Source organism: Sus scrofa, chromosome 15, assembly GCF_054392235.1.
Source record: "Sus scrofa isolate SSC_HxYL_T2T_F1_AM1 chromosome 15, Sscrofa_HxYL_maternal_Yorkshire_Landrace_v2.0, whole genome shotgun sequence".
Classification (NCBI taxonomy): domain Eukaryota; kingdom Metazoa; phylum Chordata; class Mammalia; order Artiodactyla; family Suidae; genus Sus; species Sus scrofa.
Genome location: NC_139397.1, coordinates 145633562 through 145647333, shown reverse-complemented (window position 1 = coordinate 145647333; position 13772 = coordinate 145633562). Strand labels below are relative to the sequence as shown.

Here is a 13772-nt window from a genome sequence, read left to right as displayed (position 1 = left end):
TGGGCTCCCAACTCTATTATTTTATTGCTCATAATCATGTTGATAGCTTCACTTACCCACCTAAATTCATGGTCTATTGTTGTATTCCACTGTTCTTAACCTTGGATATACACTAAAACCATCTAAGGAGTTTTAAAACATCCTAATACCCAGGTACAGCTGGGAGGGGAACCAATAAACTCCCCATCATTTAATAGCAGTTCTAGAACGGCTTTTAAAATCCACTCGTTAAGTTCACCCTTAACTTCCTCACTCATATCTCCCTCCACTGGATTCATCTAATAAATCGCTATCCCTGAATAAAACCAGACTAGCCCCTCTTCCACTCTTCTGCACCCAACCTGTCTGGAGAAAAACACAGCCATGCTATGTGCTCTTTTTAAGTTTATAGTCATTAAGCTGAAACGAAGTCTCAGTGTCATTTTGTAATCCTACATCTTGCTATTTATTTCACCTTTTCCTTCACTGAATGACTGTTTTACAACTTTTCTATCCTCAACTCCTAATTACCCCTCTCTCCCTCTCTCCCTTTTGCTCTTAACTGAGAATGTAAAAGCAACCCGTAACTGCATCCTCACCATGGACTACATCAGCCGATCTACATTGGTACCCAGTGGCCTTCCTCCTGATTCAGAGCATGGAATGCCTCCCTTCAGCCTAGGGGCAATCCACTCACTTGGACACTCTCTTCCATCACTTCTCCTTGACTCGGACACAATCAATGCAGAATCCTTCCCTCTCACGTCCACCCTCAACTTTCCCCTCCGTTGGATACTATAAATATACAGCATGCTTCAATATTACCCATTTAAAATCTCTGTACATCCCACTCCCCACTCAAATTACTTCTCCTATGCTGTTTCCCTTTGGGAACTATTGTCGACATTGACATTGCTGTCTATGTTTGTTTTCTGGAAACGCTTTCTTCCTTCAGCTCCTGAGATGCCACACCTTTGTGGCTTTCCAGCGACCCCCTTGGCCCTTCCTGCTCCTCCTGCACATATCAACTACCTCAGGGCCAGTCCTCTTACCTCTTCTCTATCTGCACCCCTTCCTTACGTAATCTGATCTATTCCCATGGCTTTGAATCCCAGCCACATGTGGATAATTCCCAAATTGTGCATCTCTGCCTTATTTCTCTCTCCTGGGCTCCAGATTTACATTCAACCATCTCCACTTCAAGGACCCTCGTAGGCTTTTTACTCTTATCCAGGCAGGAACTGATTGCTGATCTTGAGTCACCTCTTGAAACCTGCTTATTTTCTAATTTTTCCATATGTAGGACCTAGTAAATATATATAACAGCCTCTATGAGATATATGCTCTTACTATCCCATTTTACAGGTGAGGAAACAGAGTTACAGAGATGTTAAGTGATATCCCCAAGGCCATATAAACCATGAAAGAATGGAATGAGGCTTTGGATCAGAGTCCAGGCCCTTTAATCACTACACAGTATTGCCATATTACAGCTATTTTCCAAACATCACACATAAGCAAAAGAGATCTTTTTAAAACTGAAATCAGATGATTTCCCTCTATTGCAAACGCTCCGTGGCTCCTCAATCCATTCTGAATAAAATCTGAAGTCTTGATCATGACCTCTGAGAAACAACATGACCTTTCTTTGAGAACTTCCCCGACCTCATTTCCTACCCCTCTTCTAGGTCACTGCCCTTGGGCACCCTAACCTCCAAGCTTTCTTCAGCCATTCCAGGCATGATTCTATACCTGACTTTTCATTGGCTGTTTCCTCTACTTAGACCATTTCTTCAGAAATTTACATGGGACTTTTCCTCAATACATTCATGACTCTCATTAAATATTTACTTCTTAGAAAGCCCTCCTAGTGTTTAAAATTGCACTCCCATTACATTCTCTCCATGTATCCAATAGGTTTTTTCCTTTATACTCTTACTAATTTCTGTCATTCAATTATAAATATTTGTTCACCTGTTTATTGCTTGTCTGTCCCCGGAACGACATCTCCATTAGGACAGGGACTTGGTCTGCTTTGCTCACTATTATACTCTAGCATCGATTAAGTGCCGGGAATGTGGTGTCAAGAAATATTTGTGAATGAATGAATGAAGTATTCGTATACTATATAGTAGTGTATGGTTAGAATTCTGAGTATACGAGAGGCATTTTTGTTTATTCATTTTTTGTCTTTTTTTTTTTTTTGCTATTTCTTGGGCCGCTCCCGCAGCATATGGAAATTCCCAGGAGAGGGGTCGAATCGGAGCTGTAGCCACCGGCCTACGCTAGAGCCACAGCAACGCGGGATCCGAGCCGTGTCTGCAACCTACACCACAGCTCATGGCAACGCCGGATCGTTAACCCACTGAGCAAGCACAGGGACCGAACCCACAACCTCATGGTTCCTAGTAGGATTTGTCAACCACTGCGCCATGACGGGAACTCCACGAGAGGCATTTGTAAACAAAAGGATAACACTGGTAAAGTTGAGTTTATAAAAATGGATATAGATACATGCATCCCAAAGTTCATAGCAGCATTACTTATAATCGCCAAGATATGGAAGCAACTTAAATGCCTATCAACAGATGAATGGACAAATAAGGTGTGGTATGTGTGTGTGCACACACGCATATATACACACACATATACCACACATACACATGTACATACATACACACATACGCACATATATATATATACACACACAATAGAACACTACTCAGGCATAAAAAAGAATGAGAGTGCTTGTAAATTCTGGACACACCTAGAAACTGAGCATCTGGACTCGGCACAGGCAGAGGGCTGTGGCTGGAGGGCAAAGAATCTAGCAGAACTTCCGATGGTCATTTGGAGTTGGAGTGCCAGGTTAGAGACTTCAAGGAAATTAATGATTTGATTTTCTCAAAATCTTGTTTTCAGTTCTAAAACTGCATAAAGCAGGAGGGTTGAAAATATAACAAAAACTTTGAAAAGCATAGAAAACTTGATTGCCATCTGTTAATTGAAAGTCTGGATGTCCTATCTGGGATCAGGGCTAACCTGAGGTGTACTAAATGTTATCAAAAATGCAGACTAGAAAAAAAAATGCCGACTAGGAGTTCCTGTTGTGGCTTAGCAGAAATAAATCTGACTAGTTCGATCCCTGGCCTCACTCAGTGGATTAAGGATCCAGTGTTGATGTGAGCTGTGGTGTAGACTGCAGATGTGGCTTGGATCTGGAGTTGCTGTGGCTGTGGCGTAGGTCAGCAGCTGTAGCACTGATTCAACTCCAAGCCTGGGAACCTCCATATGCTGTGAGTGCAGTCCTGAAAAGCCAAAAAAAAAAAAAAAAAGTACAAACTAATTTTGGGTTACTTCATGCCCTGATTGTGTGATGTAGTCTGCATCATTATTTTACTTGTCTAGCAGAGGAAAGGGGAATTACTCTTATGTACAAGAGAACAACATTTGGCAGAACACAATGTCTGGCATTCAATGAAAAATTAATATGTGCATCAAAAGATAGGACTGCAGGACCAAACAAAGAGAAAAAGATGATGGAAGCAGATGCACAGATGATCCAGAGACTGGACTTACCACACTAAATCTGTGATTAAAATGGTCAAGAAACTGGATAAAATGATGGAGAAAATAGAAAGTCAGATAATTACACAGAAGAACTGGAAAGTATAAAAAATAATCAAATGGAACTTTTAGGTCTGAAAATATAATTTTAAAGCTAGAAGACATCAGATGGCGTTCCTATCATGGCTCAGCAGAAACAAATCTGACTAGCATCCACGAGGACTCAGGTTCTATCCTTTGCCTTGCTCAGTGGGTTAAGGTTCTGGTGTTGCCGTTCTGTGGTGTAAGCCAACAGCTACAGCTCTGATTAGACCCCTAGCCTGGGAACCTCCAAATGCCACAGGTGCAGCCCTAAAAAAGACCAAAACCAAACCAAACCAAAACAAAACAAAACAAAAAAACAAAACTAGAAGACATCAATAGAAGATATCCAACTAAAAAACAGAAATATGAAAAATGTAAAAATGCAGAAAGCATGAAAGGAATATGTGAAAAATAGTCAAAAGGGCTAGTATTAGCTGCTTTTGAGTCCTAGAAAGAGAGAGGAGGAGGCTGGGGGGAGGGCATAAGAAGTATTTGAAGAGATAATGGCTAAGGATTTTCCAAAACAGATAAAAGGCATCAACTCACGAATTCAAGCAATTGTGAAAACACCAACAGGATAAATGCAAAATCGAAAACAAAACCAAACAAATCTAAACTCATTACAGTACAAATGCTAAGAGAAAAATCTTAGAAGCAAAGAAAAACTTCATGAGCCACTATCAAACCTCAAGCCATAAACTTTGAAAAATGGCTGTTAATCAATCAGTGATTGTAAACTTCTAGTGTGATGGGGCAGGATTCAAAACACCTCAGTTTTCCCCCAAGTCCCACAACCAATACAGCATTCTGTTAAAAAAAAAAAAAAACACACAACAAAACCTTAAAAGTTGCAAAAAGCGGAGTTCCCGTTGTGGCTCAGTGGTTAATGAATCCGACTAGGAACCATGAGGTTGCGGCTTTGATCCTTGGCCTCTGTTCAGGGTTAAGGATCTGGCATTGCCATGAGCTGTGGTGTAGGTCACAGACGCGGCTCAGATCTCATGTTGCTGTGGTTCTGGCGTAGGCCAGAGGCTACAGCTTCGATTGGACCCCTAGCCTGGGAACCTCCATATGCCGCAGGTGAGGCCCTAGAAAGGACAAAAAGACAAAAAAAAAAAAAAAAAAAAGTTGCAAAAAGCTTGTAAAAATGTTATTAATTATTGACAATATGAAATCACAGTAAGGGTTTGCCAAGCAAAAGTAACGGGAAAGAGAAACCAGAGAGTTAAGCAAAGCTCAGAAATGTTTTTGCCTTGAAGGCATTTGCTGATCCCAGAGAATCAGGACCTCAGGTTTGACAGCCTTATGGGGTGAGAGAGACAGAAATAAAGTCTAAAATCCACATAGAGTATAGAGTCTCACAGGAATCCAGACCCGGACCATCACATCTTCATAGTGAGATGAAGAGACGTCTCCGGACTTACTGAATTGCATTCCCAGTTAAATTACCTGGGCTCCTCCAAGTTCTCACAGACCCTGAACTTGTGTTAGAGAGTCCCTGGATTGGTGCCTCAAGGCCCCTGAAAGTACCAAACAGAAATCCTTCCCAAAGCCTAATACCTTCAATGAGGTCCCAAATTTTACCTATAAGTAATTTCCTCAAATGTGATGCTAGTACACAAAGATAACCAGCTATTTAAAATAATCTTTGTGAATAGAGTGTGGAAACAAAAAAAACAAAAAAACTTTACAATGGAGAAACCTGGCAAACACCACCTGAGCCAGACGCCCAAAGTCAACATCCCTGAGATAAGTCAGGTTGACATATCTCCTAATATGATGTGATGAGAAGGGCATTTTACCTCTTGATATTCTTTCATAAAACCACACCCCCTGTCTAATTATGAGAAAGACATTAAGGTGAACTCAAGTTGAAAGACATTCTACAAAATGCCTGATTAGTACTCTTTAAACTGTCAAGGTTGTTGAAGGGAAGACTGACAAATTGTCACAGATCAGGGGAGAAGAGGTGACAGGATGGCTTAATGCAATGAGGTTTCCCAGATTTAACCTTGGGGCAGAAAATGGACATTGATGGAAAAACTAGTGAAACTGAAAAAGTCTGGGCTTGAGTTATAACAAAGTACCAGCATTGGTTTTTTTTAGTTTTGATAAATGCATCACAGTCATGTAAGAGCATAGCATCACAGGAAATGAAACTGGGTGTGCAGTATTTAGAAACTTCTGTACCATCTTTATAACTTTTCTGTAAGTATAAAATTATTCCAAAAATTTTATTTTAAAAACGAAAACTTTTTTAAAGTTTATTTTAAAAAAGAAATTTGTGAATGAGAAGTGGAAGAAAAAACAGAAAAAAAAGCCACACACACCTCATATATTGAAATCATCAGATGCCAAGTATAAAATTTCTTTAATCTGTGTCGGTCTTTTTATTAAGAAAGAAGACTACAGCAAAATCATTCATACTTGTGCCAAGATAAAGGCCTTCCCTTTGAGACTGGAATCAAGATAGAGATGATTACTATCACTACTTGTATTCATCTTATACAAAGTCCTAGCCCACACACTAAGGCAAGAAAAAGAAATAGGAAATATAAGGGTTAGACCTGAAGTAACAAGACTGTCATTATGTATACACTATGTAAATTTATATATATATGCAAAATATATCTCCGTACAAGTTATTATAATTGTGAAAAATTTGGCAACATTTCAATTTATTTTTATATCTTAGCAACAAGCAGCTGGAAAGTTGATTTTTAAATTATATATCTATAATAGCATAAAGATCTCGAGTATCTACAAATAAATATAGCAGAAGAAGCATAAAACCTCTAGGTAGAAAAGTTTAAGTTTTATTAGAAACTATTTTAAAATAATAATATACTTATATCATATTTTTATTAAAGTATAATTAATTTACAGTATTGAGTCAATTTCTACTGTGCAGCATAGTGACCTAGTCATAAATATAAATACATTATTTTTATCATACTGTCTTCCATCAGGTTCTAATCCAAGAGACTGGATATAGTTCCCTGTGCTGTACAGTAGGACCTCATTGCCTATTCATTCTAGATTAATGGAATAGAAGACACAATACTGTAAAGATGTCAGTTCTTTTCAAATTGACCTATAGATTCACTGTAATCAACAAAAATCTTGACAAGATTTTGACAAGCTGATTTGGAGATACAAAGGGCCAAAACACCTTGTAAGAAGAAAAGAAGCTGGCAAGATTTATTCCACAAGTTATCAAGAGTTTACCTGAGGCTGTTGTCCCTATTACAGTGTGGAGACATGTAAGGCAAGGCTGTCATAGGTCAATGGCAGAAAAGAGAGAGAACATGGAAACAGACCCTGCATGTATAGCCACTTGGTTAATGGAGAGGGTAGCTAGCATTGCAGAGCAGTGGGGAAAGGGATGGTTTAACAGGTTAAAGGATGCTCAGAAAAAAATTAACATGAATGAAAGCAGAGGCTTCACACTGCAGATCAGATGAGAAGTAATTTGGTCTCAGTTAAGACAGGAAATCTGGAGGTGGGGGAAGAGAAAAAAAAAAACAAACATTCACTCAGCTTAAGACTGGAGGTGACAGGAAAGCTACCAGCTCAAGCCTGAGTAAAAGGGCTATAAAAACATGACAGGCACATGAACAAGAAAGAAAAGCAACACCCAAACCAAACTGCAAACAGAATCAATCTGGAAGGATAACCCAGAAAAGGAAGAAAACATTCCCAAAGCACTGAACATCACGCAAAAACCTAAATAAATAAAGCAAGAGCATGAAAGCGGGGTGATAAAATAACAAAATGTGGTTTCAAGTGGAGATGAAAGGGCTTTAGAAAAATTAAGATTCCCCTCCCCCAAATAAACACAATCAGCTTTTTTTTTAAAAAAACCATGAAACCCCACACTACTAAAAATTATATAATGTCATGAAGAAAAGTTTGAGATAACCATTAAGATCAGAAAGTAAAAAGCTAAAGAGATGGAAGTTTAGGGACAGATAGAAGTTGTGAAGGCTAAAGTTGCTCCAATTGAAGAATAATTTTGCCTAAAACTTGAAAAAGAAAAACATTTTGGAGATGCTAGAGGAGAAATTCACCATGAAGTAAAGGTAGAATTGAATCAATCACCTTGAGAACACAAGGACTATAGCTAAAGACTGTGTATGTGGAATTCATTAGCAGTTTTCTATATCACTTTATTTATTCATAAAAACAAGGGTGCATCTATTTTATAAAGTCAATACTCTAATAAGTCTATACTTTAAAGTTTCAGCTTCAGTAAGCTAAAGCCAACATAAGCAAAATTAAAAAGCAAGGAAAGTGTATTTAGAAATTTCAGAATGAAGTTCCCGTCGTGGCGCAGTGGTTGACAAATCCTACTAGGAACCATGAGGTTGCAAGTTCGATCCCTGGCCTTGCTCAGTGGGATAACAATCCGGCGTTGCCGTGAGCTGTGGTGTAGGTTGCAGATACAGCTCGGATCCCGCGTTGCTGTGGCTCTGGCGTAGGCCGGCGGCTACATCTCCGATTTGACCCTTCGCCTGGGAACCTCCATATGCTGCGAGAGCGGCTCAAGAAATGGCAAAAAGACAAAAAAAAAAAAAAAAAGAAAGAAATTTCAAAATGTTTACCAAATTCTCCCTTATCAGTAAAGACAGTCACCTCAACTCACTAACGTTGATAATAAACAAACCAGCAATTCATAGAAGAGGCCAATAAACCCGAAAAACTGTTCAACCTCCCATGTCACCTGGAGAGTCAAATTAACAAGATAGAACTCTTTGTCCAGCACTTTTGCAAAGGTTGGATGTGGGGAGATGGCTCATCTAACTCTTGGTAGGAGAATATGCTGGCTCAGATACTTAGAAAGGCAGTTTGGCATCAGCTGTAAACAATGAAATATTAGTACCCTTTCCCTCAACAATTCCACTTTTTTGGTTATTGACACAAGACCAACACTTGTACACGTGCAAAAACATAAGAAAATATAAAACCGTTGGTATCACAGCTTGTTGGTAAAGGCAAACAATTGAAAAAGCTCTAAATGTCTATCAATAGAGTGGGGAGGGAGGAGAGTTTAAAAACTATGGTGTACCCATTCTGTGGAATAGTATACAGCTGTTAAAAAGAACCAGGGGATCCTATGTTTATTAAGGTGCTATGATTTTCACTATTAAAGTACATGAAAATGAAAAAAATGGCATTTAAAACATAATTCCATTTTTAAAAAAGGACTAAAATTTATGTAATTATAAAAATAAGTTACATATGTAAATGTGTAGAAAAAAGATCTGGAAGATAACACCCAAGAATTGAAAAGGATCAGGACTGGAAGTTTCAAGGGGGTGAGGGGTGAACAAGAATTTTCTCCTCTATATACTTAGGAACTTTATGAACAAGAATGCATAATGTATTTCTGTTGTATTAACAAAATCCAGACCTTTAAAATATTAAATAATGTTACTTCCGACCCACTACTAGAGAAAGAGATGGGATTTCTACTCTTTACCTTGTGGAGGTATAACCTACTCCAGAACTGAAATAGTTTCTGTGAAAATTAAAATACTCATCCTGGGCTAGCCCTTGGCAGTTTGGGGCATTTCTCTTCCTTTCACTTTCTTTGCCAGGGATTGTTGGAAGAAGAATCCAGCCCCCCCCCCTTCCCCAGCCAGAGGTGGGAACAGTGCCGGGGACTGTCTGAGTCCCCGTCCACAGGACAGGTGGGAAAAAGCACCACTCAAAGGTTTGAAAATAAATCAGGGGTTTCCTTTAAATTTCTACTTCCTCAGCTATGTGAAGGTAGGACTGATCTAAGAGAAACGAGAGAGTGATCTAGGTTTACAAGGAAATAATCCCTTGCCACAAGGCCTCATAAAGATCAGCACCTTTGGACAGGCCTCCTGGCTGAAATTGCAAAACAATGTCATGTGCCTTGTAGCAACAAGACTCAACCAGCAGGCTCCCTGCTGCCGTTTAAAATCTGATTTCCTCGTTACACATTCCTGTTTCTTATTATACGGCAGAGTGATCCCGTGTGTATATCCTGTGCAAAGCAAAGGTTTAGTGCAGAGTCCAAAGAACAGCCCTGAAGCAGCCGCACGGCCAGAGGGACAGGTGGAAGGACAGGGGAAAGACTGACCTTGTCCTGAGCTCACGGCCTCCACTAGCCATCTTTCCACCTCAGCCCGGCCTGGGCCTGAGCTTGGCCTGCAACCACTCCAGTGTCCAGGGAGGCAGCCCTAGGCCTGAACCCTGAACAGGAAGTCTCTCTAGGGCTCCGCCCAAGTGGGGAAAAGGGAAGTGAAAGTAGCTCAGTGAGCTGTGGACGTCCTCCCTCCCTCCTCCCGCAGCTACACAATCCTTCTAGCCGTTATGACATGTGACCCCCAGGGATGGAAGACAAGGAGTGACACTCAGGGACTGGAGGGCCCCGGAGGACCCCGGAGGAGGACTCGGGGAGGGGCAGACCCGGGCCCCGGGAGTCCACCTGTTTGTGCAAAGACAGCAACAACCAACGTCTGTGTGATCCCAGCCGTCCTCAGGCTCCTGCCTTCTCAGGGGGTTTCAGAGCATGGGGGTCAAGGGCAAAGTCCCTCTTTGCCCCTTCCCTTGCCAAGATGGCCGGGGCAGGGGGAAAATGGACACTTCGGATCTTCTCTCCAGCCCATGGGAGAGCTTGGACCCAACTGAGGTAGGTCCCAGTGTCCAGATGTCTGATGAAGCAGCGATGGTTTCCATGTGATGCTCCCCTGAATTTGACTTCCTCCAGCTTTGAGGAGGGGTCTGAGCCAGTTACACTTGAAAATGTGGGGCAGGCTTTCTATCCTCTCTCCACTCCTGTTCTTTCCCCGCAAAGAGCGAGCATCAGCCTGGTTGGTACAGATTCCAGAAGACGGATGAGGCCATCCTACCCAGTGCACAAGGTCTCTGTGGAGCCCTCTCTCCCTCCCTCCCCTCAGGGGGTAGAAGGATTAGCAAGCTGAGGTTCTGGTGGGCACGGCTGCCCTCTGCTCCTGACTCCATGGGGCACAGGATCCAGACAAGCCTGGCACAGAGCACACCTGCCTTTTCTAGTGTCCACTCTCTCTCTTCTCTCGGTCCCTGTACAGCAGGTGGATCAGGCCACCACCATACTGGGTGTTGACATAAATGTGCCTGCTTTTCTTTTCCTTCTTTTTTTCTGCTTTTTAGGGCCGCACCCGTGGCATATGGAGGTTCCCAGGCTAGGAGTCGAATTGGAGCTCCAGCTGCTGACCTACACCACAGCCACAGCAACGCAGGATCCGAGCCGAGTCTGCACACTCACTGCAGCTCATGGCAATGCCAGATCCTTAACCCACGGAGCGAGGCCAGGGATTGAACGCACGTCCTCATGGATACTAGTCGGGTTCATTACTGCTGAGCCACAATGGGAACTCCAGTGTGCCAGCTTTTCTGTTGTCTGCTTGGGGCTCCAAGGAATCAGAGGCCAGCTAGCAGCGGCTGGGTGGGAAACCCACAGGGCAGATATTCCCACACAGGGCTGCTCCTGGCCATAGGGAGGAAAGTTTCCAGCGAGTCAGAGAAAGCAGGGCACACACCACACTCTGTGAGAGCAGTGGTGGTTTCTGAAGTAGCCCCCAGCCCTCTGTGGAGAAAGCAGTTTCTCTGGATGTTCCCGTCGTGGCTCAGCAGAAGCGAATCTGATTAGGATCCACGAGGATGCAGGTTTGATCCTTGGCCTTGCTCAGTGGGTTAAGGATCCCGTGTTGCCTTGAGCTGTGGTGTAGGTCACAGACGCGGCTCGGATCTAACATTGCTGTGGCTGTGGTGTAGACCTGGAGCTACAAATCTGATTCAACCCCTAGCCTGGGAACCTCCATATGCCGCAGGTGCGGCCCTAAAAAGACCAAAAAAAAAGCAGTTTCTTTGGTCCAGGAAACATTGTCAGTCCCACTCAGATTTGGAAAAGAACAGGACCAACCAAAGAAGCAGGATGAACTTCGAAAACCCCTGCTGGAGTGACTGAAGGAAATCAGGGGGTGCCTGGGGTATTTTCTGGGGCGGCAAGAAGCTCTGACAACAGGGAGCATTTCTGCTGTGGCTGAAGGTGCCAGATGCTGGGCTGGAAACCTGCAGGGCAGGAGGGGCGGTGATGGAGGAGGGAGCTGGGGCAGGGGACCCATCAAGGCAATGGGCTTGGCAAGCTTCCTCAGGAGCTGCTTCTGTCCAGTCTTCACCAGTGGGGCTGAGTCTCCAAGCTGAGAGACGCCTGTGGGGCCATAGGTTTGTCCCTGAGTCAGAAGGGTCTGGGATCCAAGACTGAAGGACAGGAGGGAGCAGCAGTAGCTGCAATGGTGGCCACTGGGGCCAGAGGATCAAGATCCTCAGCACCTCCGCAGGTGTACAAATGGAGAGGGAGCAGGTGCCCAGAACCTGACACTCAGGCCCTGCTCCAACGATACCTTCCAGGGGGCACCACATCGCTAGACCTGGACCCCTGCCCCCACCCTCCCTGGGGAGACTCTCCCATCAAGGGTTGGGTGGAGGAGGTGAGTCTGCTCCTGGTTGGGTCTCCCTGGGCTCCTCCTGCCTGCAGAGGCCAGGGCTCTCTCCTCCAAGGTTAAGTGCAGAGGGACAGGGGCCTGGGGGCCTGTGATGGATGGGAGCTGTGTGAGACTATGGATAAGCCCAGTTCTGAGGTTCAGCTTTAGGGATCTTTTTTTGGCACACACTAGGCCACAAAACAAAGCCCAATCCTGCTTATAGTGTTTTGATTTCCATCTGTCTCACCTTTTTGCCTGTCGGTTGGTTTGGAACTCAAGATGTGGAGAGCCGAGGAGGGTTTCTACACAGAATTTAAGGATTCTCTCTGTGTCTTTCTCCCTCTTAGGATCTTTTCCTCTCTCCCCAGAAAGTCTGGTTGTCCTGGGCTTCTTCCCTGGCTCTCCTATCAACATTGAGCTCTCCCATGCCCAGCACCACTGGGGATGCTCTTGGAGCTAGGTAATAATAAACAGGAAACATTTTGTTCTAGCTGCTTCCTCCGAACTTTGACTTCCTGCTACTGTCAGTCTCCTTTTGTTCACTTTCTGGAAGACTTAGGCCACTGTTTTTTGAATATTGCCCTTCAGGATGTCTTCCCACTTGGGTTAAACAGAGACAGCTGGAGATCCCAGTTCTTTCCACCCAGATAGCAGGTGTATGCTGGGATCTGCATGGGAGGTGCTGGCTGAGGCCATTACTAAGTGGCCCACGACCCCAGGAACACCCAGTCCTCCTGCAGCTCCCGGAGACATAGTCATGTTTTCCCCAGGTAAGACCACAGACAGGCTCCTTTGCAGCCCACAGCCCACATCTGCATCCAGGTCAGTGGAACTGACAAGGGTGAAAGTCTTAGTGGCCATGCTTGCCCTTGGCTGTCCAGGGCGGTGGACACTCTCCCTTCTAACATGATGACCAACTCGGCCTTCATCTCCACAGCACAGGCAATGGAACCACAGTCGACCTGTTCCATGTGATGCCAGGAAATTGCCCTCCTCCCCCCAGGCTCTGCAACCCCTTTGACTGGCATGAGACTGCCCCATCTTCCCCTTGGACATCTGGGTGCACCTCAGGGGGTCTCCGGGGTGGATTCCGCCAGCCAGCTATGTTTTCCTTGGCTGTCCAGCCTCTTCCACCCTTTTTCCAACAGACCTGAATTCCTTTGAGTGGGGACTTCTCCCCTTTGTGTGGGCAGTAGAAGGACTGTTAATCAAGACCCTGGCCCTTGAGCAAGCCAGGCCTGGGGGATTCTCTTTGAGGAGTTGGACTCTTGAGCGAAGCTTGTTAAGGAGTTAAAATACAGATGGACGGGGAGTCTGGGGTTAGCAGATGCAAACTATTACATTTAGCATGGCTAAGAAATGAGCTCCTGGAGTTCCCGTCATGGCTCAGTGATTAATGAATCCAACTAGGAACCATGAGGTTGTGGGTTCGATCCTTGGCCCTGCTCAGTGGGTTAAGGATCTGGTGTTGCTGTGGCTGTGGTGTAGGCCGGCAGCTGTAGCTCTGACTGGATTCCTAGCCTGGGAACCTCCATATGCCAAAGGTGTGGCCCTAAAAAGACAAAAAAAAAAAAAAAAAGAAAAAAAGAAAAAGAAAAAGAAAAAAAGAAATGAGCTCCTGCTGCATAGCACAGGGAAACTATA

The 13772-nt window shown here is 43.8% G+C and overlaps 1 protein-coding gene across 20 annotated transcripts in view; it reads right to left on the bottom strand.

Annotated features, from left to right (window-relative positions):
* The window catches only part of SP100 (SP100 nuclear body protein), an 80316-nt gene extending 70472 nt beyond the window's left edge, over window positions 1-9844 (bottom strand). For all 20 annotated transcript variants that reach the window (XR_014830206.1, XR_014830207.1, XR_014830208.1 and 17 more), the window contains exon 1: window positions 9743-9844. Coding sequence is in view for 17 of the 20 variants with exons in the window: in XM_021075662.2 (XP_020931321.1) it covers window positions 9743-9774 (32 nt within the window). In the remaining 3 variants the exon portion in view is untranslated. The remainder of the gene's footprint in view (window positions 1-9742) is intronic.
* Between the last annotated feature and the right edge of the window lie 3928 nt (window positions 9845-13772).